This window comes from Mchenga conophoros, linkage group LG18 (assembly GCF_057382185.1).
Source record: "Mchenga conophoros isolate Kocher_MC1m ecotype Shallow Benthic linkage group LG18, M_conophoros_male_GT1.1, whole genome shotgun sequence".
NCBI classification, from domain to species: Eukaryota; Metazoa; Chordata; class Actinopteri; order Cichliformes; family Cichlidae; genus Mchenga; species Mchenga conophoros.
The window spans coordinates 26,289,232-26,310,242 of NC_140543.1; the positions used below are offsets into that span (position 1 = coordinate 26,289,232).

General features: G+C 41.5%; 1 protein-coding gene across 3 annotated transcripts; it reads left to right on the plus strand.

The window, feature by feature from the left end:
* Nucleotides 1–1,319: 1,319 nt before the first annotated feature.
* On the plus strand, nt 1,320–20,920 carry LOC146553973 (BMP/retinoic acid-inducible neural-specific protein 3-like). Of its 3 annotated transcripts, none has more exons than XM_085255987.1 (8): nt 1,320–1,873; nt 1,992–2,338; nt 5,593–5,795; nt 8,279–8,496; nt 12,770–12,875; nt 15,341–15,577; nt 17,172–17,394; nt 19,786–20,920. In XM_085255987.1, the coding sequence occupies exons 2-8, from the start codon at nt 2,076–2,078 to the stop codon at nt 20,918–20,920; spliced, it is 2,385 nt and encodes a 794-aa protein (XP_085112113.1). In that variant the 5' UTR covers nt 1,320–1,873; nt 1,992–2,075. The 3 variants fall into 3 exon arrangements, with proteins under 3 accessions (XP_085112113.1, XP_085112112.1, XP_085112114.1); XM_085255986.1 differs by having other exon boundaries at nt 2,044–2,338; XM_085255988.1 differs by lacking the exons at nt 1,320–1,873; nt 1,992–2,338 and adding an exon at nt 2,630–2,914.
* Nucleotides 20,921–21,011: the final 91 nt, after the last annotated feature.

Sequence of the window (21,011 nt, forward strand, 5' to 3'; positions counted from 1 at the left end):
AAGGTTTTTTATTGTAGTCAGAAGAAGGTTACCCCGTCTAACAGCATACTCATGAGGGAAAGGTACAAGTCACAGAAAGTTGCAAGCTTTGCAGATTTTGGTGAATTTGATGGAAACTACTACAAAGAAAATGAAGCGGCAGTATGAGTCTGAGAAATTGAGTTTTTGTATTTTTCATTTTGCACAGGGGGGAAATATGGCGTGAGGTGAAACTGTATATGTGTTAGAACTGGATAGAAATTGCTAAAACTGTTATATGTGGCTTTAAAAAAAGTCATGCTATTCTATGAATGCATCCAAACTGAAAGCCAAAAGTGGAAACCAGAAAGAAGAGCGGAAGAAATAACAGAGAAATCAAAAAGAATGAGGCAGTATATAAAGACTATCACATGATAACACAGGAGACCATTAGAGCAAACTTAAGCTTCATTTTATCTTTATTGTATTTGCTTAGCAAAGAAAGTTGGAAATATAATATATATCTGGTCTGTACATAGTAAATAACAATTCAGAAACATGCACGCTTTATTGCATTTTTATTTTTAGGGTAGAAATGAAAATGTCAGACTACTTCTCAGCACTGTAGATGAGCACCACTTTGTGCTACACACTCACAGTGTTTGCCCCACCCTAAAGGTGACCGGATCCCCAAAAAAAGGGGGAGGATCCAAAGCTCCATATGTCCCATAAAAGAAAAACCATCATTAAAAAAAATCTCACGTTCATTCGCAAATGGTTTGAACATTCAAAATACAATTATTTTGCAAGCCACAGGTCGAACATTTCCTCTCCTTCTTCTGGAAATGAAACATCCATTTTTGTTGGAGAAGCTGTATTTATTTTTTTTTTTTTAAATTATGACGCTTGGTGTGGAATAGCGAGTGCACCCCTGAACCTGAATCACACAACCCAAGAAACCTGCTCCCCGATAATAGCCTGTAATTATTCTCCCCGGCAAATCCAGCAACGTGCAAGTGTGTGTGCCATTTAGTCATGCAAGCTGCAGGCCCTGAAGCTGTGGCACAGAACTAGTAAGGGGGGGGGGGGGGGGGGGGGGGGGGACAAAAGAAACACCGCGAGATAATTAGCCTATTATCAGACTCCGTTAAAGACCTTTAATGGGCAATATTCACCCAGGGAGAGACAAGCTGTGATGGGATATAATAATGAATAAAGTGAAGGTAATGGTGAGTGATGGATGCAGTCCTGATGCATCATCACTCCACTCATCTCCAAACTTAAGTACACTCAGTGATCATACTGTATATATTACCCTGCCAGCCTCATCATGATGCACTTGCTCGCCCTCTTGCTATCTCTCTTGGAAAAAAAATAGGGAAGAAAAGGTCTCTTTGTTGAAGCAGGCACTCATTCATCCACCAGCTCACACACAGCAAAGAGGAGATATAAGCGCCTACAGCGTCTGTCAAGATTTGTTTTTTTCTTTTAAATCTTTTTAAACAGACAATTTAGCGATCAAACAGAGCTACAGGGTGTCCCACTCACTCTGTTTAAATCTGCCCCCCCTGTTCAACCTCTGGAACTATCTGTGACCGCACGGACGTCCTCGCAATGAACTCCGCCGTCTCACCGCCTCCGCCGCTTCAACTTCTCACCGAGGAGCGGATGGATGCGCGGATGCTGGAGCAACGTCTTCCGAAATAAAATAAAAAAAAGAAAAGAAAAGAGAGAGAAAAAGTTGGGCGGGAGCAGAAAAATACCCAAGTTGGAGTAGCTCTCTGTGAAGAGAGGACACATTACGAATTCATTCATTGTGTCGGATCGCTGATTCGGAGAGCTTTTATTCTTGGCTGTGGCGAGATCGCAGGAGTTCATCTTCGGGCGCATCCTTTTGGTTCTTATTGCAAATCAGGTGAGTGCGTCTTCGGCAGAAGGAGGAGGAGAAGGAAAAACGTTTAATTGCTATTATTTCTTGTTCATTAACTCTGAGGTATCACTGCTTTGAAATAATTTTTCCGACAAACCTCCAGATCAGCGTGACGCGCTACTTTTCAGCCCTGATTATCTGTCCTCTCCTCTCAGTCTGGAGAGAATGAGGTGTCGCTGGGTGAAGCATGAGCTGTCAGAGAATCAGTCATAAGCGGCTGTCTCTGCTATGGGAGGGGGCAGCTCTCAGCCTCTGGCTCTGCTGGTGCTGTTGCTGGACCTCCAGGGCCGCCACTGCCACTGGAGCCGCAGCCGCCGGACGAGGCGACGGCTCCCCCGGCTCCCTGGGCTGGCTGCTGTCGGATAAGGGCCCCTTCCAGCAGTCCCTGGAGTACACAGAGGCTGCGGAGAGGTACCAGCAGGGCTTCAGCACCAGATACAAGATCTATAGGTGAGAAGTGTGTGTGTTTAACGCGTGTAATGTTTTGTGTGTGAGAGAGTTTCAGGTATGGATTATGAGTAGGCTACTTGCCTTTTTTTTTTCATTCCAGACGTGTTACTGGATAATTTTACTGATGAGCAATTTCAGCAAGAGAGCAACTTATCGGTGACAGCAGCTGCTGTAGTGTGTGTGGAATGCAATCCTGCACACTCTCAGGATTGCTCTCACAGGTACCGCACCTGCACCAAATTAGTTGCAAGCTGATGAGCAAATCAGAAGAACTGCTGTAAGCATGCAGAGGGCCCTTTCCTGCTGAAAGCTCATCTGTCATCTGAATAACAGCAGGCATTTATTCCTTTCTTTTGCTTTGTTTCTTTATTATCTTCTTCTTTTTAACCTGGTGCTTTTTGCTGTTGCTGGTGTTTCTAAATGACCCCTGCAGCAAGAGTTAATGCCATGGATTGTGCGTGGACAGTCGAGCTTCATCCCTTCAGGGACTTCCTGCAGTATCTGCCAGCTGCACTTTGCTGCCTTTCCAGAAACTTTTCCTAAAGCAATATATTTCTGCTCTGATTTAACTTTTAGGTATTTATCGATCATTCCCTTCATGGCTCGGGGGTTTGAGTTGCAGACGTGCAGTAAAAAGGTCTGAATTATATTTTGTGTTTATAATTCGTGTGGAGGACCCGTGTGTGTTGATATTTTGTCACTGTCCCTGCAGTCCTGCGGGGTCGGTTTGAGAAGAAATTTTCATTTCTGTGGCAAAAAGAAGAAGAAAATCGCCAAGGGTTTAGCAAAGTGAAGGAAAGACTTTGTGTGCATCTTTAGCTGTGCTATAAATCAATCGCTCCATTATCTTTTCCCAGAAATCTTTAAGACTCTGGTGTTTATCTCGTCGTGACACCTGTGTTTTTTCAATGGACCCAGTGTGACAATGTCCCAAGAGTCCTCTGACTTGAGCCTCCTTGTTTCCAGTAATTACTGGAAATCATTAAAAAAGTATCAAAGAAGCAGACAGCTTGGACTGGAAAGGCACTCATCACTGGTAATGGCTGGCTGACATCTCACCTCTTAAGGATCTTTCACCCTACAGCAGTCAACCCTGTATCCTCTCAGATGCCTTGCTCACATATTTTAAGCCAAAGGCTGGTTTTAGGATTAGGGATTAAGGATTTTAAGGATGACTCTAACTGAGATAAAAACCTGCTGTAACAAGATGATAACTGACAGGAGAGTCTTTTTAAAGCAGTTTTCATCCTCTCTGCCTAATGAGACTTATTTAATGGTTTAGAGATAAGGGAGGGCATTTAATAAACTGTGGGAACACTGAAGGCATTTTTTTAATAATAACTGTATTTTATGCACTCCCTACAATGCTGTAGACACTTCATATTTTCTATAGGTGTGCTGTGTTAAAGTGCCGGGGGATTTAAATTGCAGTTCTGCTCTGACCTCTGTAATAGCTGCACACCATACTAAAGCTCACGTGGCTGTCAGTCATGTGGAAGCAAAGCATGCGATTACGCTGTCAGCTAGCTCCCCCCCATACAGCTGCTCCTGTATAGTTTCAACCCCCCCACCCCCCAATAAAGTGTTTTCATCACTTTCTGATTGCTTTCTATGCGTACAGTAAGCCTCCACGTTTACATAAGCCAGCCCATTCCTACAGCGCTTCTGTTTTTCCACCAGTGCATGCTGATGGAGTAGCTGTAGGCTAACCCTGGGCTAGATCTGCAATATTCATCTGTCCACCAGAGACAGACACTCATCCTGTCCCCTCGTTACGATGATTGGCCGTAATGACACACTCCACACAGTCCCGGTTCCCCCAATTATTTCTTTGCCGATCATTTTTCTCATGGCAGTGATTTGATGACCTCCCAGAAGGAGAGGGAGGTACACAGAGCAGCAGGCAAGCACCGTGGGAGAGGTGGATGTTAACTGACGCTGCAGAGGGAGGGGCTGTGGGGAATGGAGAGCGAGGGTTTGTGAGTATCTAGAGTTCAGCGAGGCTCGTGTCTAAAGGGCACGGGGTGACAAATCATGGCAGCTGATGTCGTGGGGCTTTATTTTCTTTATTTTTTTCTCTTTTTTTTGCACCTTTCCTGATGCTGTGGGGGTTGCCACTTTGGAACCCAACGAGTTTTGTTGTACCCAGGCGCAGGTTACTCAAAGCTGACATCGGTCAACTGTAACAGTGATTCTCAACTTGGTGCACTTATACACGGGGGAGGGGGAGGGTATCCACACGTTTGATTTTCGGATGAACATGAGGATAAATCTGTGCTGCATTACTATTACTTTTGAACCAGAGTAATCTCCAAGCTTTTAAGATTTAACAAATAGGCAGGTTGAAAAGCTATCTATTCATATTTTAATTTTTTTGTCAGCCTGGTCTATTATTTTTTACTTTATCATGGTTCTGAGAATGAGTGCTGCTAATCTGTTGAGATCAGTGATATATTTGCACTCCAAATATATTTGCTGTACCGCCAGCAACTTATGTCCAAAGATTAAGACAAATGTGCACACTATGTCTTATTTTTTAAATCCGCTAACAGTCTGCTGTCCACAGCCTAAGGCCTCGGGTTGCCATAAAAAATAAATAAATAAATAAACAGAAAAATAAACCTTCTTGCTTGGATTAAAAGTGCATTAAAACTAGTTAGCAAGTTGGCAGAGCTCTAATAGAGCGGTGCTCTATTAAAGTGCTGATTGAATGGTTAAATCATAGCTGCTAAACCCAGTGCTAGTAGCAGAACCGATTGTTGTAATACTGCTACAATCTATATAATGTATTCACTCTTATATAATAAATACTGTTACATGAGTTTCAAATGAGAGCATTTAAGGCCAAAAGAAAGAAGAAAGAAACAGCTGTCTTATATAACATCCTTTTTTACAATTGCCTGGTAAAAATCTGACAATCGATAAACATTCAATCACTACTTGCCGTATAATCCCTTAAGTAAAAAAAATAGAAAAAAGGTTTTTCAGGGTAGTTTCTTGTACATCAGAGGCATATTGTTAAGCTCCGCTGAGCATTACAGCTTCATCGCTTGGCGTTACTGCTTCCTCTGTGTCCACCATGTATGTGAGCCATAAGTATACAGCAGCGTGTGCCTCAGTGAGGGTAACACACTTTCAAATATTGCTTTCCTCTCAACGCAGCTTGTTAAATAGCAGCCCGGGGCCTTACACACAATTAAAGACCTTAACAGAGTGAGCAAACCTGTGTGTGTGTGTGTGTGTGGTGTTTCTAGGGAATTTGGTCGATGGAAGGTGAACAGCCTGGCTGTGGAGAAGCTGGACAATTTTGGTGGCGGAAGGGGTTTGGCTTTGCCCCTCGACCCTGACTTTGTGCACGCCATCCGGCAGTTGGGGAGGAGACCAACCCTTCAGATGATTACAGAGAGTCTAATCAAGAAATACGGCACCCACTTTCTCCTCTCCGCCACTCTGGGAGGTACAGTAGAGTAGTCTGAGCTTCAAAGCGAGCCTGATCCACATAGCCTCTAATGTGATTTTTGTTCATTTTTTTTTCTAGCATATGGGGCACAGATTTTTTACTGTCTGCTGCTTTTGAATCAACAAAGCATGTAATGATTTTTCTGGATCAGTGTTTTTTGGCGTACAAAAAGGAATCAAATCGCCCCAGATTAGCGTACAACAAGTGATTTGTGGTAGGCGGGAGAACGACAGATATGATATTTTTGTTTAGCTGCCAAACCGGCACGGTTCCGTGAACAGAGGTTTGTCACTGCTGTGATATGCTGTCATTTATAAGCAATTAGTTTTTCTCTTCTTTTCTTAAGCTAACTGCTATCACAGAGCATGCTGTAAATGAACGGCACTGATTTGAGGGAAGTATTTGGCTAAAAAACAGTAGCTGGCAGTTTTCTCTTACGCCCCAAAATACAGCAACTGGTCGAAAAACCAACACTGGCCATGCACTCTGTCTGTTAGTGTCTACAAAATTATTAGAAATTCGTCATGAAACCCACCCACAAAGATGCAATAGTCGCAAAGTGTTGTTGATGTATAACAACGTCACACAAGTCACAATTCCCAGTGCTTTGGGAAGTTCTTGTCAGATAGACTGAAACCCAGTTTATACTGAGCAAATGGTCCTCCTAAAAGGCAATATAGAAGCTTCCTGATAAAATAAACACTATCAACACTTCATGTACCAGACGTCAGTTTCACCCAGAGTCACCTTTACCACCTACAAACATCAGCTACATCGCTCAAAAACTGAATGAGTTCAAGTTCAGGTGAACTGTGTTATTAGATTTTTTTTTTTTGGCAGCACTGTGGTCTGCAGGATGCATTGTCTCAGAGGTCAGAGTGGATAGATGCATCAACAAAATGTGGATCTTCAAAGCATAAGACTGTTTGCTTGTTATTTTTGCAATCATCACATGTAAGAGTTTTGATAACCACCTGCCACAAGGGATGCTTGATCAGTGTGACTCGTTTCATATAACTGCTGCTGTAATACTCGGCTATAGCAGTGTTCAGAGTTAAGACGATGTCAGCAGACCAAACTGGGTGAAAACGATTATTAGCCTTCACCAAAGCAGGGTCAGATCAGAAAACGTAAACATGTGATTTAACAACGCAACAGTTTTGTGTCATTTTGGAAAAAGAAAAATGCTCATCATCTTTCTAGATGATTTTTAAGAACATAAGATGAGATAAGATGCCACATTTTCACAGGGCTTTTTAGCCACATCTTTTAACATCTTTTTAATATCTTCATATGTGAGGACAGCTGCCTGGTTGGAAACCAGACATGAGCAGAAACAGAATCAGATGAATGATTGAATATTTTATATGGGGGAGGTGAGGGCAGGTTAAACTGGCGTGGCTCTTCTGAGGCACATATAATCCCATCTGTAGGGAAATAAGAAAGACTAACAGTCTGGCTTATTATAAGGAAAATTTGTATTGATCCTTGTTTGACTGGAGGTGGGCATATTCATATACACTGACAGTGTACTCTCCTTACAGAGGTTCAGCTGCGCTGACAGTTTAATTAAATTTAATTCGAAGAGCTTTATTTCCCTGCAAGTTTAAATACGAATTATCACAGAAGCTTTCAAATTTACAAAGGTCAGGCCGCACGGAGTGATGCTTTTCGAGCGCTAGTGGTGAGGAAACAGTTGGAGAACAGTGCCAATAAAGTAAGTACAGATAAAGTGACTCAGACCTGCTGTGACAGTTATGGCATGTTGTTAAGGTTCGCTGAAGAACACCTGCAGCTCCCTTCAAAAGGCACTCATTCCTCATCTGGCTCAAATCTGAGACGCTTTTGAGGGAAAGTAAAAGAATTTATTAATGTCCTCTTGACTCAGTAGTGAATGCAGCTATTTTCAAATCTGTTCTCTGGTGAACGTTGTTCAGATAGTATAGGAGAGAAAGACCTGGGAAAATATAACAGGAGGAAGATGAGGTGAGTTGCAGAAAGAAATTAACTACTAGGGTAGGAAGTTCAACGGCATCACAAAAAGACTGCAGTTTTCATTGTCAGGGCTGACTTTCCAAAGTGCACGTGAATCTATAAATCTTATACTTAATCAAACGTGTCTTTTTTTCTTCTCACTGCTGGTGATTTGACCGTTATATAGAATTCATCTAAGAACAGCCCGGCGCTAACCTGATTTTGTTTTCCAAGTCATTTTTTTCCATCATAATTAAAATAATTGAAATAATTAAGGAAATTTGATTAACGACGGTGAGTGAGCTCTCTTTATTCACCAGGAGTTTAATAGATGCAGAGACCTTGCCTGTGCCTTTTCCTCTAATCATCCAAACCATCAGTTCCCCCACAGTACTTAATGACTACTGTGCTTTTCTATCTAGTCTGAAAAGATACTAATGAAAGGTGATTAGTGGCGTTCTGCTGGAGCTAATGAACCTCTCATCCCTCTGCCTAAATGTTACCAGGGGAGGAGTCTTTGACAATATTTGTGGACAAAAGGAAGCTCAGCCAGGAGTCTTCGCCCTCAGGGGGCGAGGGCAGCCGGGGCAGCAACAGGAACTCAAATACTACAGGGACCGTGACCCTGGAAACTCTCCACCAGCTGGCTGCTTCCTACTTCACAGACAGAGAGAGCACCCTGCGGAGGCTACACCACCTCCAAATCGCATCCACTGCCATACGGGTATGTTGAAGGAGGGAAATTGTAAATACAGCAGCAATCTGCTGGGAAATGAAACGCCAGACATTCACTGCCTGAAGGTAGCCGTGTTGTTCTCCTGCCTTGCGGTTTGTTAGCCTCAAGCATTTGCATGAGGGAAAGCCTGATATGAAGCTGGGAGTCGGGCTGGGTGGGTTTTTGGTTTCTGTTAAAGTGAACGTGGCTTCGGGGAATGACTTTGGGGAGAAAGAAAATAACTTCTGTCTTCGTCGCCTGGCTTAAATTGACCCGGCGTGGGTCAGTATGGACCAGTGAAATACTGGGGGTTTTTAAGGCGGTGTTTTTTTTCTTTAGTTTCCTTTTAAGTTACAGTATCCATGTAACCCCGTGTTGTAGTATTTCCACTTTGACCTAGTCATTTGTAGCATATGCTTACATGCCTACATGATCTTAGACATGCTGAATGCAAACAAACAAAAAGTTTGGAGTCTCTTTAAAATGGAAAGAAAAAACAGAATGCTATTATATGCAAATCTCTCAAACCCGCATTTTATTCATGATAGAACATAGAAAACATGTCAGATGTTTAAATTGAGAAAAATGTATCATTTTAAGAAAAATATTAGCTCATTATGAATGCCAGATGTTTTTAGCTGGAGAGGTCTGGACTGCAGGTCGGCCAGTTCAGGACCTGGACTCTTCTACTGTGAAGCCATGCTGCTGTAACAAATGCAGTATGTGGTTTAGCATTGTCTTGCTGAAATATGTAAGGCCTTCCCTGAAAAAGACATGATCTGGGTGGAAGCATATGTTGTTCTAAAACTAGCGTATACCTTTTAAACACTGATGGCATCTTTCCGGATGTGCAAGCCCTCTCCTCTTCAGTGATGATGCGGCATCCATGTTTTCCAAAAATAATTTCCTGTGTTGAGTCGTCTGACCACACAGGTCGTGGCAGACGGCCGCCGCTCCCTGAGCCAGGTTCTACTGGAGATTTCTTCCTGTTAAAAGGGAGTTCTTCCTTTCCACTGTCGCCAAAGCACTTCTTCATAAGGGGTCATATGATTGTTGGCGTTTTCTGTTTCCTTTGTGTAATTGTAGGGATTTTACCTTACAATATAAAGCACCTTGAGGCAACTGTTATTGTGTTTTGGCACTATATAAATAACATTGAATTGAATACATGATGGCTACATTTCTGGATTGTGTTCTCATTTTGTGCCTTTGTCTGTTTGATGGAGCTTTAACCTGCATTTGTGGATGGCACAATGAACTGTGTTCACAGACAGTGTTTCCTTGAATCGGTCCTGAGCCCATGCAGTGATTTCCATGGCAAAATCAGGCCTGTTGTTAGTGCAGTGCAGCCTGCAGGCCTAAAGGTTACAGGTATCCAATACTGATTTCGGGCCTTGTTTCTTGCACACAGAGATTTCTCCAGATTCTCTAAATCATTTGATTTCATTAGGTACTGTGTTGCTAAAATCGTAGAAAACAAGTTACAATTTGTTATACATGTACAATGACAATAAAAGGCTATTCTATTCTATTCTATTCTCAACAACAGAATAATTACTTAGTTTTTGATCAGTTTCCTTGCTGCTGTATTTTAATATATGATCACGATTAAAGGTAAAAATTAAATGGTTAAAATAAATATAATGGAGTTAAATTCACCACAGATGAAGCATTGTTATGAAAGTATGAAATAATATAAAATTAAATATCAACTTGCAGATGTTTCTTAGGATTACTGACACATTTGCAGAAGAAAGTTTTAATTCAGGACATTTGGCTAACTCAACTTGAAGACAACTTACACTAATAAATCCTTTAATACCAGCTCAGGGACTTTTCTCCCATAACTTATTTAATCAGGTAGGATTAAGAGCGAATGCTTATTTACAGAATTGGCCTGACACTTAGGAGATTCACCTGTTGTGACTGCAGGGTAGCACTAAGTCTTTCAAATTTGTTTTTCCTGTTTTTTCCCCTCACCAGTGGTTTATTATCATGAAAATCTCTCAGCATGCGAGGAAAACGGGAACAGCAGATTTTGAAAAATGAAGCGTCTGACTGTTTATAGCTGACCACCTATAACACCCTAATTAAGTGACTCTTCAAGCAGTATTGCTCGAAGCAGGCTTTCTAAGTTACCCCGCACTCTGTGGCAAGCTTTAAAGAGGGGAGCGAAGCGAGGGGCGGTTGTGTGTCCTGTTGTATGAAACACCAATCATCCATTTTATCGTCTGAAGTGGCTATTAGGGTGTGCGCATTAATCAGCCCAAGGGGCAAATGTAGATGCTAAAGTGAGTAGCCACTGATGAAGACAAGTGCCCTCCCAAAATGAGAGCGCATTCCTCTGGTTATGCATCAGCTTGATGGATTAAAGATATCATTCCATTAATTTTCAGCCAGGCTGACATAAATTCATTTGCCATTTTGCAGCAGGTGTGGAGTTTAGGCAGACTGAAGATCAGTGTGAGAGAAAGAGAGGAGAGCAGAAGAAGATGAACACTAGATTTTATGAGATAAATAGCCGTGCATTAAAATCACAGATGGTAACAGAAATTCGGTGAGAAATGGGAAGGTGTGTGTGCGTGTGTGTGTGTGTGCGTGCGTGTGTGTGTGTATTCCTAACTTTTTTGGGACCAAAAATAGGAAGTTTACTATACTTATGGGGACCAAAATCCTGGTCCCTGCAAGTTTGAAGGCATTTTTGAGATTCAAAATGTGGTTTTAGTGACAGGGTTACAGTTGAGTTATAGGTTTAGGGTTATGGTTAGGCATTCATTTTTCATGGTTAGGGTTGGGGTAAGGGGCTAGGGAAAGCATTATGTCAATTAGATGTCCCCACCAGAGATGGGCAGTAATCCGATAATTTTTTTCAAGTAACGAGTAAAGTAAGGGATTACTATTGCAAAAACGGTAATTAGATTACCGTTACTTTCCCGTAGGAACGCTGCGTTACTGCGTTACTAAAACCGTGATTTTTTTTTTGCGAGAATGTCTTATGACAGTGACGTAAGCAAGTGCGACATTCGTGAAAACAGCTGTGTGCAGATCAACAATGGATAATATATCGATTGTGGGAGAGAGTATGAGCGTGCAGCGTTTAAAGCGTGGAAGTACTGACCTTACTTTGATTTTGATTCCATAAAAAGTGACAAAAACATTAGTGTCCGTTGTGCGTGGGAAGAAAACGTCTTTTTACAGCGAAAAAAAACCCCTAAACTTCCAAGCAAGCACCGAGTGCGCTATGACATAATGGGAAATTCACAGAGAAACTCACGGATTCTTCCACACCGCTGCAGCACACCTGCACCAGGGTAAACCTCCGCCTACCACAGTCCTGCTTTACAGGTGAAAATAGAGCAAAAGGGCCGCTGAGTCTTTGATTTTATTTATTTTCTGCTGTGTTTTACTTGCATTTATTTGAAAGACTGAGTGTAAACACAAAAAAAACAATTATTTTATGTGCTGGAACGTGCAGAAAATAGGTTTAAATGTTAAACTAATTTATTCAAGTCAGAGAATGTCGCATATAATTTTATTTTTGCTTGATGCATAAAGTTAAAAGATTAAAACTAATAAAACAAGTTTTAAAAAAGGAGACTTTCTCATTTGATTACATTTTGTATGATGGATTATGTAGAAAAAGTAGAATTGGGCTGAAAGAGCTATCGCTTTATCACCTATTCAGGTTGTAAATCGTGTTTTTAAAAAGTAACCAAGTAACTAAGTAATTAATTACTTTTGAAAATAAGTAATCAGTAAAGTAACGGGATTACTTTTTGGGGGAAGTAATCAGTAATTAGTTACTGATTACTTTTTTCAAGTAACTTGACCAACACTGGTCCCCACAAGATATAAATACCCGATATGCGTGTATGTGTTTTTGAATTTCTAGCTTTAACATTGGGATTGTTTACTGTTAGAGATGCAGAGAAGTGAGTCAGTTTAAAGTTTTTCAGTCAGAGGGAAGTTGATTTCCTTCCCTCACATCAGAACAAATTATTCTGTGTGAGGAGAGAAAGCTTTCTAATTGAAGACCTTTTCAGTGTTACTTCACCGTGACTCATTGAATACCAAGCTCTTTTAAGACATAAAATGCATCTTTGATGAGGATTTTTATGTTCTTTTGACCTTTCTTTAGAAAAAGAAAATATTCAAGTAATCCATGCAGAACCAAGATTATCAGTTGTTTTCTACCTATTAACGCAGATGGAGGGGTGAAAACGGGGGCGACTGCTGACAGAGCGAGCGTTCATAACACTGTTTTCTCTTCATGTGCTTCCAGGTGACTGAAACAAGAACCGGGCCGCTCGGATGCAGCAACTATGACAATCTGGACACAGTCAGCTCCGTGTTGGTTCACAGTCCTGAAAACAAGATTCAGCTGCAGGGTAAATTTTAACCTTAAGATTGATTTGGGAGCCAGTAGTTCATCTGCAGAGCACGTTCTGTTGGTTCAATAAAATTTGAGCGGGCTTTGGCTACATGTAGGTAAACTGTCTGAAGACTGAAAGAGGGTATTTGCTGAAATGCAATCACAAAACTAATTAACCTTTTATTAGCTCAGACAGAATACAAAGTATTTACCCGGTTATCTTGCATTCCAGTTGGAAAGAGCAGAGAAAAAATCAGCAGAATATCCAAGGGTTCCCCGACTGACTAACTCTAACCATGATAATGACCACCAAGTCCTCCAACTAAATAATCGTATTGGACATTTGTCCCTTCCATTTGATTGAATCATGTAACGACATGCAGGAATGTTTCCACTTAAAAGAACAAAGTCTAGATGAGCGGGCAGATCAAATGGTCTTTGTTAATCAGAAGACTGGAACTGAAGTATCATGTGGAAGTGCTTTAAATGTCACTTTTATTCAGTGTTTACTTCAGTTTTACTTGCTGTTTGGTTGGGTTTAAGCACCAAAACTACACTAAAAAACTGAAACATGCTCAATTTCACTGCTTGTGATGGACCGAGCAGTGAAGGAAAGTCAAGCACAGGTTAAAGTCCAAAAACAAGTTTTTTTTAAATTTACCCAAAAACAAACTTGGTTAAATTATACAGAAAAATCTAAATCTTGGGCCCATAAAAGAGGTCAAAGTAACAGAACTCTACTTAAAAGCTGACAACAATACTACTAACTCAAACAAACTGAACTCCCTAAACAAGTCAAAGGGGAAACTTAAATCAGCCCACATAAACACAAAGGGGTAGAACACAAAAACCCCTAATTCCATTTCCCCCCCATGATCCAGAGTTGTGGCATGACCCAATTTGCAGGTCTCATATAGGCTTGCTCCGCCTCTTAGCTCATCAACCAAGGGAGTGGGAGCAGCTGCCACTGAGGTCACTCAGAAAACAAAGAGTAAATCATACACATAACAGTGTAAACTACAACGTGCGCACTTATTTTAGAATACAGTATTATGCGATTGTACAAGTAAATTAATTCTAAACCAAAACCAATTCTTTATTACCCTCTAAATTAAATCCTGTATTTAAAGACATTAAAATGAAAGTGTAGTGTTATGCGTAAGTCTCTATTGTAACACTAATGTTTGGTAGACATTACCACTGTGTGGCTGTAACTGCAGCCATCGCACTGCTAAACACACGTTAGAAAGCTTCATTGATTCATGATCATTTGAATTTAAAGATCCTGATGCACATTTTGCAGACAGTTAAGAGCTGTCCACACAGAAAGCGATTCGCTTGTTGTGAATCACTTTATCATTGCTGACTGGTCACTAGTGGAAATTCTAGGCTTCACTCGCCTGGGTAGCCATCTAGGATTAGTCAGAGCCTTTGAGTTAGGGTGAAGTCAGAATTTGTGGTCATCATGTGATTCATCTAGACTTCAAACAGTTTGCAGAATAGTCATTTGTGATTAACCCTCATGTTTTCTTTTTTTTTTCAGAAAAATATAGTTAATTTGATCAGACTGATCTAAGACTCCATGTTTTAAAAAAAAAAAAAAAAAAGGATTTCGGCACATAAAATAAGTTGTATTAGTCTGCATACAATTTAGCATGTTTTATTCAACATTTGTACTTTTTTGGTGTGCCGGTCGAAAATGACCGATCGTTAGTAATGAGACAACGATTAGGTGCCAGTAGTGGAGGTTTTTACATATAGCCAAGCTTGTTATCGCCTCCCTAAGCTAAGCTAAATAGCTACAGTAGTTATTATTTCAATTATTTATTTATTTTATTTATAGCTACTAAATGTTCCTGAGAGATCCATGAAGCTTATTTCCCACACTGTGAAAATTGCTTTAATGCTTTAATGAAGGCTACATCAGCATATCCATCCGCTGTCTTCAGGTTATCCTAATCAGGGTAGCGGGAGAGCCTATCCTGTTCCAGGTGTACCCTGCCTCTTGCTCCGGGTATACATATGATGCAAGGCTGCATCAACATAACCATTAAAAAAGACATTCGCATATTTGTTCATTCCAACTTCCTTCCTGCAATCTACAATAATCCACTGTTTAATACTAAAGATATAAATCTTTGAAAATACAGAACTACTTTATTTTTTTATCATTTTTTTTAATTGTTCCTTTCTAGTAGTAAGTAAACGTCTGAAAAGGCTGAGTCAAACAGGCTAGAGGACTGCTTTAAATGGTGGATTAATACATATTTGTTTATCTTGGAAGTACAGCGCAGGATTATGTATGTAAGATTAATCATTTTTAGACAACAGTAAACTACAGCAACTAACAAGACGTGTTCAAATGTTTTCACTTTTGCTACTCAGACTGCTTTTTCTATGAGGATGAATCAGCCGCTCTTTCACATGTTTAATAGTTTATTAATTTTTTCCCTCGTGTGTCTCGTCTGTGGTGCTCCGCAGGGCTGCAGGTCATCCTTCCAGGCTATTTGCGGAGCCGCTTCATTCAGGCAGCTCTCAACTACGTTGGCTGCAAATCTGAGGGCCAGTTTGTTTGCAAGAACAGTGACTGCTGGTGTGACTGCAGCGTGGACTTCCCACAGTGTAACTGTCCTCGCTCTGACGTGGCCACTCTGGAAAACAACCTGCTGCGCATCAGAGACGCCTGGAGGCTGACCTACAAGGAGTTTGAGGAATCTGGTGAGTCAGAAATTCCTTCAAAATGGGACTTGAAAATGTCAGCTTGAAAAGTGCTTTCACAAAAAAAAGAAAAAGAAAACACACGGGTGGAACAGTGGCTTTTAAAATCCTCCTCAAAAGTACGTGCTTTGGGACTAAGGTCATTTTTTTTCCTCAAGAACAAAACACTTTAAAGTTTAGTCTTAAAACAAAAGTCTTGTTTTATGTTCAGAATGCTTTCTTAGCTGTCAAACTCTGACAGCTGCCAGACTTCAAATCAAGAGACCTGTCAGTCATTGTGTCAAATCAAATGACGGCTTTGATGCTCTCAAGTTGCTTAGGGCTGCTCTTAGTGATTTTTCTTTTAAATCCATCTGTTCTCATCAAAGTGCTGTGAACATAAAAACATGTACAGGAAATATCAAACATGATTTGTATTTTTTTTAGTCTAGGAATAGTCTCACAAGCGACCCTCTAAATCCACTACATGTTGCTTTAACGCAAAAAACAAGATATTATTTGACTGGTGACCTGCAGAGGTCCTTAAAACAGATACTAATACTTTTAGACAGAGCCAGGCTGATTGTTTCCTATTAAATTTACTTCATTGTACAATTTTCATAAATTTTATCTTTAAAATAATGCCAGTAATTCCCTTTGGGGAGACACTCATCTTGCGTCCATTTAGACACAATGGGAAAACAGCCTATAAAACCTGAAATCACTGAACTGCTTGATTCGAACAAACATTTTTCTCAGCTCTGTGCACAAAAAAACTCATAAAAAATTATCTACATAAACAAATGAACAAGCTATTGCACAAAACCTGGCCTCTGTCCAAGCACGTAATAATGTGCTATTGCTTTCTTTTTCAGACTGTAATTACCGTAAACACAAAACCATCGCAGAGGAAGTTAGCAGCTTTGACTGACACTTACCCTGCAGTTACACAGATATACGTCGGCACAAAATCAGCAGCGGCTTTAAAAACAGAGCCCACTGTATCACAGCACAAAACACTGCAGTGCTGTAGGTTATTCAGATGTTTGAAGAAAGTTATAGCGCAGCTTTGTTGCCTGTGATGTCGACACTGAGTGCACTGGGTTTGTGTCTCTTTGTGTATTTGAGATTAGAAAGGGCGTATAAAGAGAATGGCAGAGAGGATGCACTGCGTCGTTTTTTTGTACTACTGAGAGGTGACACAGTTCGTGATATAAGTTTCCTCCGGCATCAAAAAATGTCAAAGAAGTTTAATCAGGGGCACCGCTCGTTTCTCGTTAACGCGGCAAAATGTCTCCCTTTCATATTAATAATGTCAGAAACAGCAATTTCTCTAATAAGACTTGTTGCCTTAAAGGTATACAGTGACTTATTCTGACAACAGGTGTGACATAGAATATGAAAATCATTTGTTCCCTCCTGAAAAAAAGAGGCATAAAAGATCAAAACACGCCGCGCTTTGCAGCTGTTATTTCTCCTTTTTGGGTTGTTTGATTTTCAGGGACAAACAATGAGGAATGGATGCGTTTGTGTGTTTTTTTTTTTTTTAATATTGTCACCCTGCGGTTTATGGCCACAGGCAAAGTTTACTTATTCATGTTCTCCTTCCTACCAGAGGAGTTCCAAAGCTTCGTTGGGAACCTGCCAACCCATTTCGCTGTAAACACATCTGTCGTGGAGCACTTGTGGAGGATGGATGCCAACCTCCTACAGCGATACAGGCAGCTGGAGACCAGTAGCAACCAGCTTCTCACCAGAGCGCACCGCACCGCTAACAAGCTCTTCAGTCTTAGCAAGAGGTGCCGAAAACAACCCAAAATGATCCAGCAGAGGCCCAGGTAAGAAGCAAGCAAGGAACATGAGGGAGGAGTATTCATGCTGCTGCCCGTTAAGCCAAGGTGCTCCCCAAAACTTATAATTGTGAAAATGATTTATGCACCAGGCAGTGAAAGAAAGCAGCAGAGCGAGACGGTACTTATTAGAAGGCACTTGAGGGAAAAGTAGTCGTGGAGTAAGGTGAAAAGTGCTGACAGGAGGGAAGCGGCTTCTCTGTTCCAGCCTCAGAAAGACGAACGGAATCCCAGCTGGCCAAACGGCCACGTTTCACTGTCGGCAGGTTCAAACTACATCACAATCAATCCAGCGTCTTTAAACCTCTCATGTCATCTCATTTCTTTTCTTTTTTTTTTATCAGAACCCGTGGACAGTAATATAGTTTGCTTATATATAATTCCTATATTTTCTTTTTACTGTTACAGCTGCTGTATCAGCAGCACTGCCACTTGGACGGTCTATTCGAGCAGCCCTGACCACGTTGGTCATAACTCCAGTCAGATTTATGCCTCTCCTATGAACACTCTGTGTTGATAGCTATTTCTGGCAGGGAAATTAACTAAATGACACGATCCATCAGTGTACTACTCAAACACAGACACTGTCTCCTCAGTCCACAATCCAATTACACTCTTTATCAGACTCCTTCTGCTCGTAAAAAAGAAATTCAATAGTAGTTTAGGATAACCGGGAAGATCATTTTTCTTGGTGTGTGTGTATGCGTCCTCTCATTCAATTTAATTACACTGTTTTCAAAAAGTTAGTAGCAGGATGCTGTTAAAATTTAAATAAAAACACAAGCATTGAAAATCATTAAAAACCTACATTTATCTGAAAATGGTACAAAGGTTTTGGAAAATAATTTTTTTTTTTGTCATTGTTCAATTTGAAGCCAGGTAAACTGTGTCCCTGCTGCTGAAACAACATTTAATTGTTTCATTTCTTAATGCTCCAGAAGATCTCGCTTCAGCACACAGACAATTTTTATAGCAACATTAGGAATGGAGTTTGGTATTATCGTGCTAAAATCAGCAAGACAGTCCCTGGAAAAGACGGCTGCATATATTGCTCAGCAGTAACGGCAGTTTCACAGATGCGCAAGTCACCTGTGCCACGATCACCAGTGAACCTCTTCAACTTTTGAACTGTGGGCTCATTAAATGCCAGGTGGTAACTCTCCTTTGTAGAAGAAGGTCATATTTACTTTATAACATCACAAGATAGGAGGAAATCAACCCTTTTCTCTTTTTCACTCGTCTCTGTAGTTTTCCTAATAACTGCATTGATCCTATGCTCATATCGAGGCTGCTAGCTTGCGGCTGACTCAGAATTCAAGACAGCTTTAGCTTTATCCACTTTGCCTTTGTTTGCTTCTTTGAAATGTTCATGTTCAGCTGTGTGAAGGTCACCACCTCCTCATTGTGTCTTTACCTAATGACGCGTTAGCATGGCTATCTGCTTGCTGCTGTACATGTGTTGAGCGTGAAGGACTAGCCGGTTACCTGTTCAGGCTGAAATTGTCCGACTTCTGTCCTTGGTCCCTTGACCTTGTTAATATATGACTTTTATTGCACGATAGAGTTATTACTTGCATACTCTCAACTGGTCCTGGCCTCCCTGAGCCTGTTTCTCCTGCAGATGTCTTCAAGTTGAAAGGGAGTTTTTCCTTCCCGCTGTTGCCAGGTGCTTGCAAATAAGGAGTCATTTGATTATTGGGGTTTTCTCTCTATTATTGTAGAGTCTTTACCTTACATTGAGGTGCATTGAGGCGACTGCTGTTGTGATTTGGTGCTTTATAAATAAAATCGAATTGAATTTTGATGCAGTAATGAACTGTGTTCACTGAATCATCTTTAGAGCTTTTCCTCGCTTTTTTGATGCCGTGCCCCCCAAAGACCTGAAGATCACAGCCTTTTATTATTGGATTTGTCACTTACTTGCAAAGATTTGTTCAGTTTCACAGAATCTTTTTTAAGACATTATTGATTCTACATAATAAAATCTCCAAATTTGTGAGACACATAATAGGGCTCTTTGAAAAGCGTTCCTACGTGGCTATATTTCTAAAAGTAGTCTAAGCTTGAGATAGAAATAAGAGTAGTGGCTGCACCACAGAATGAGAATTCAGCAAATTACAATATTCATTTTGATCTGATTTTCTGTTATGACTCCAGCTGAGCCCGAGTTTGGCTCAAATTGTTTTTTGCTGCACATCAAAACAACACATTGTTTGTGCAAAGCTTGATTAATCTTCTTAGGCAAAACATTTTCTTTGTTGTATAATCACAAAAACATGAAAAAGATGCAAAGTGACAAAGACAAATGAGTTATTATATAATAACCAATACAGCAGCATCCCTGAAGCTGTACTGAAACACTTGTTGTCTCTCCTTCAGGCCTCTGCAGTTCTGGCTGAGCTACGCTCTCTCCGTCTTGTACTGCAGCGAGAACAATCAGGTTGGTGTTTACAGCGATGAGAGCCGCAGCTGCTCCTGCCCCTACAACCATCCACCTTGCCAGGGTCTGATCCCCTGCTCGGTGGGTGACGGTCCCCGCTGTGCCTCATGTTCCACAGAGAACCGAACTCGATGTTCCAGCTGTAACCCCGGCTTCACGCTGACCCAGGGAGTATGCCGGTCAGCCGTGCCTGACCCCACCGACCCCTATCTGGGTTTGGAGAGCGACAGAGATCTGCAGGATTTGGAGCTGCGCTACCTGCTCCAGCGGCGTGACCCGCGCATCGCCCTGCATGCTGTGTTTGTGAGCAACGACGTGCGTGTAAACACTTGGTTTGATCCCTCGTGGAGGAAAAGAATGCTGCTCACGCTCAAGAGCAACCGGGTCAAGTCCAACCGTGTTCATATGCTCCTCGGACTCACGCTACAATTTTGCCTCACCAGAAACAGCACTTTTGAGCCAGCACTGTCGCTGTTTGTGAATCCCTTTGGGGGCAGCCATTCGGAGAGCTGGACCATGCCGATAGGTCAGCACGGATACCCCGACTGGGAGCGGACCAAGCTGGATATCCCCTTGGACTGCTATAATTGGACGTTGACTCTGGGAAACAGATGGAAGAGCTTTTTTGAGACAGTTCATTTCTACCTGAGGAGTAATATCAGGGACCCTGTGGGAGTGACAGGAGGAAACAGGAACATGACACTGTACTATGAGTCTCTGGAGGAAGTGGAGCCTTCCAACAACATCGGCTACATGAAGGTGAACAGCATGCAGCTGTTCGGTTACAGCGTGCACTTTGACCCCGAGGCGATCCAGGACTTGATTCTGCAGATAGACTACCCGTACACTCAGGGATCGCAGGACTCGGCCCTGCTGCAGCTGGTGGAGCTGCGCTACAGGGTCAACCGCCTCTCGCCTCCGGGGGCCCCTCACGTGGATCTGTTCGCCTGCCTGCTCCGCCACAGACTCAAACTGTCCAGTGCCGATGTGACCAGGATACTCACTGCCCTGCAAACTTTCAGTGCCAGACAACCAAACTATATGGAGTACGAGGCAAATAAACTGTGTAGTTAAGCGCCTCCATTTGATGTTTTGTACTATTTCCTTGCCACAAAACAGGCCTGTATCCATTGTCAGCTGGATTGGTTTACATCAAGTGTGTGGT

Excerpts from the sequence above, each read along its gene's own strand:
- LOC146553973 (XM_085255987.1), top strand. The coding sequence starts at position 2,076 with ATGAGCTGTCAGAGAATCAGTCATAAGCGGCTGTCTCTGCTATGGGAG. Across the intron at positions 8,497-12,769 it reads TCGCATCCACTGCCATACGG|GTGACTGAAACAAGAACCGG; the intron begins GTATGTTGAAGG and ends ATGTGCTTCCAG. Across the intron at positions 15,578-17,171 it reads CAAGGAGTTTGAGGAATCTG|AGGAGTTCCAAAGCTTCGTT; the intron begins GTGAGTCAGAAA and ends CCTTCCTACCAG.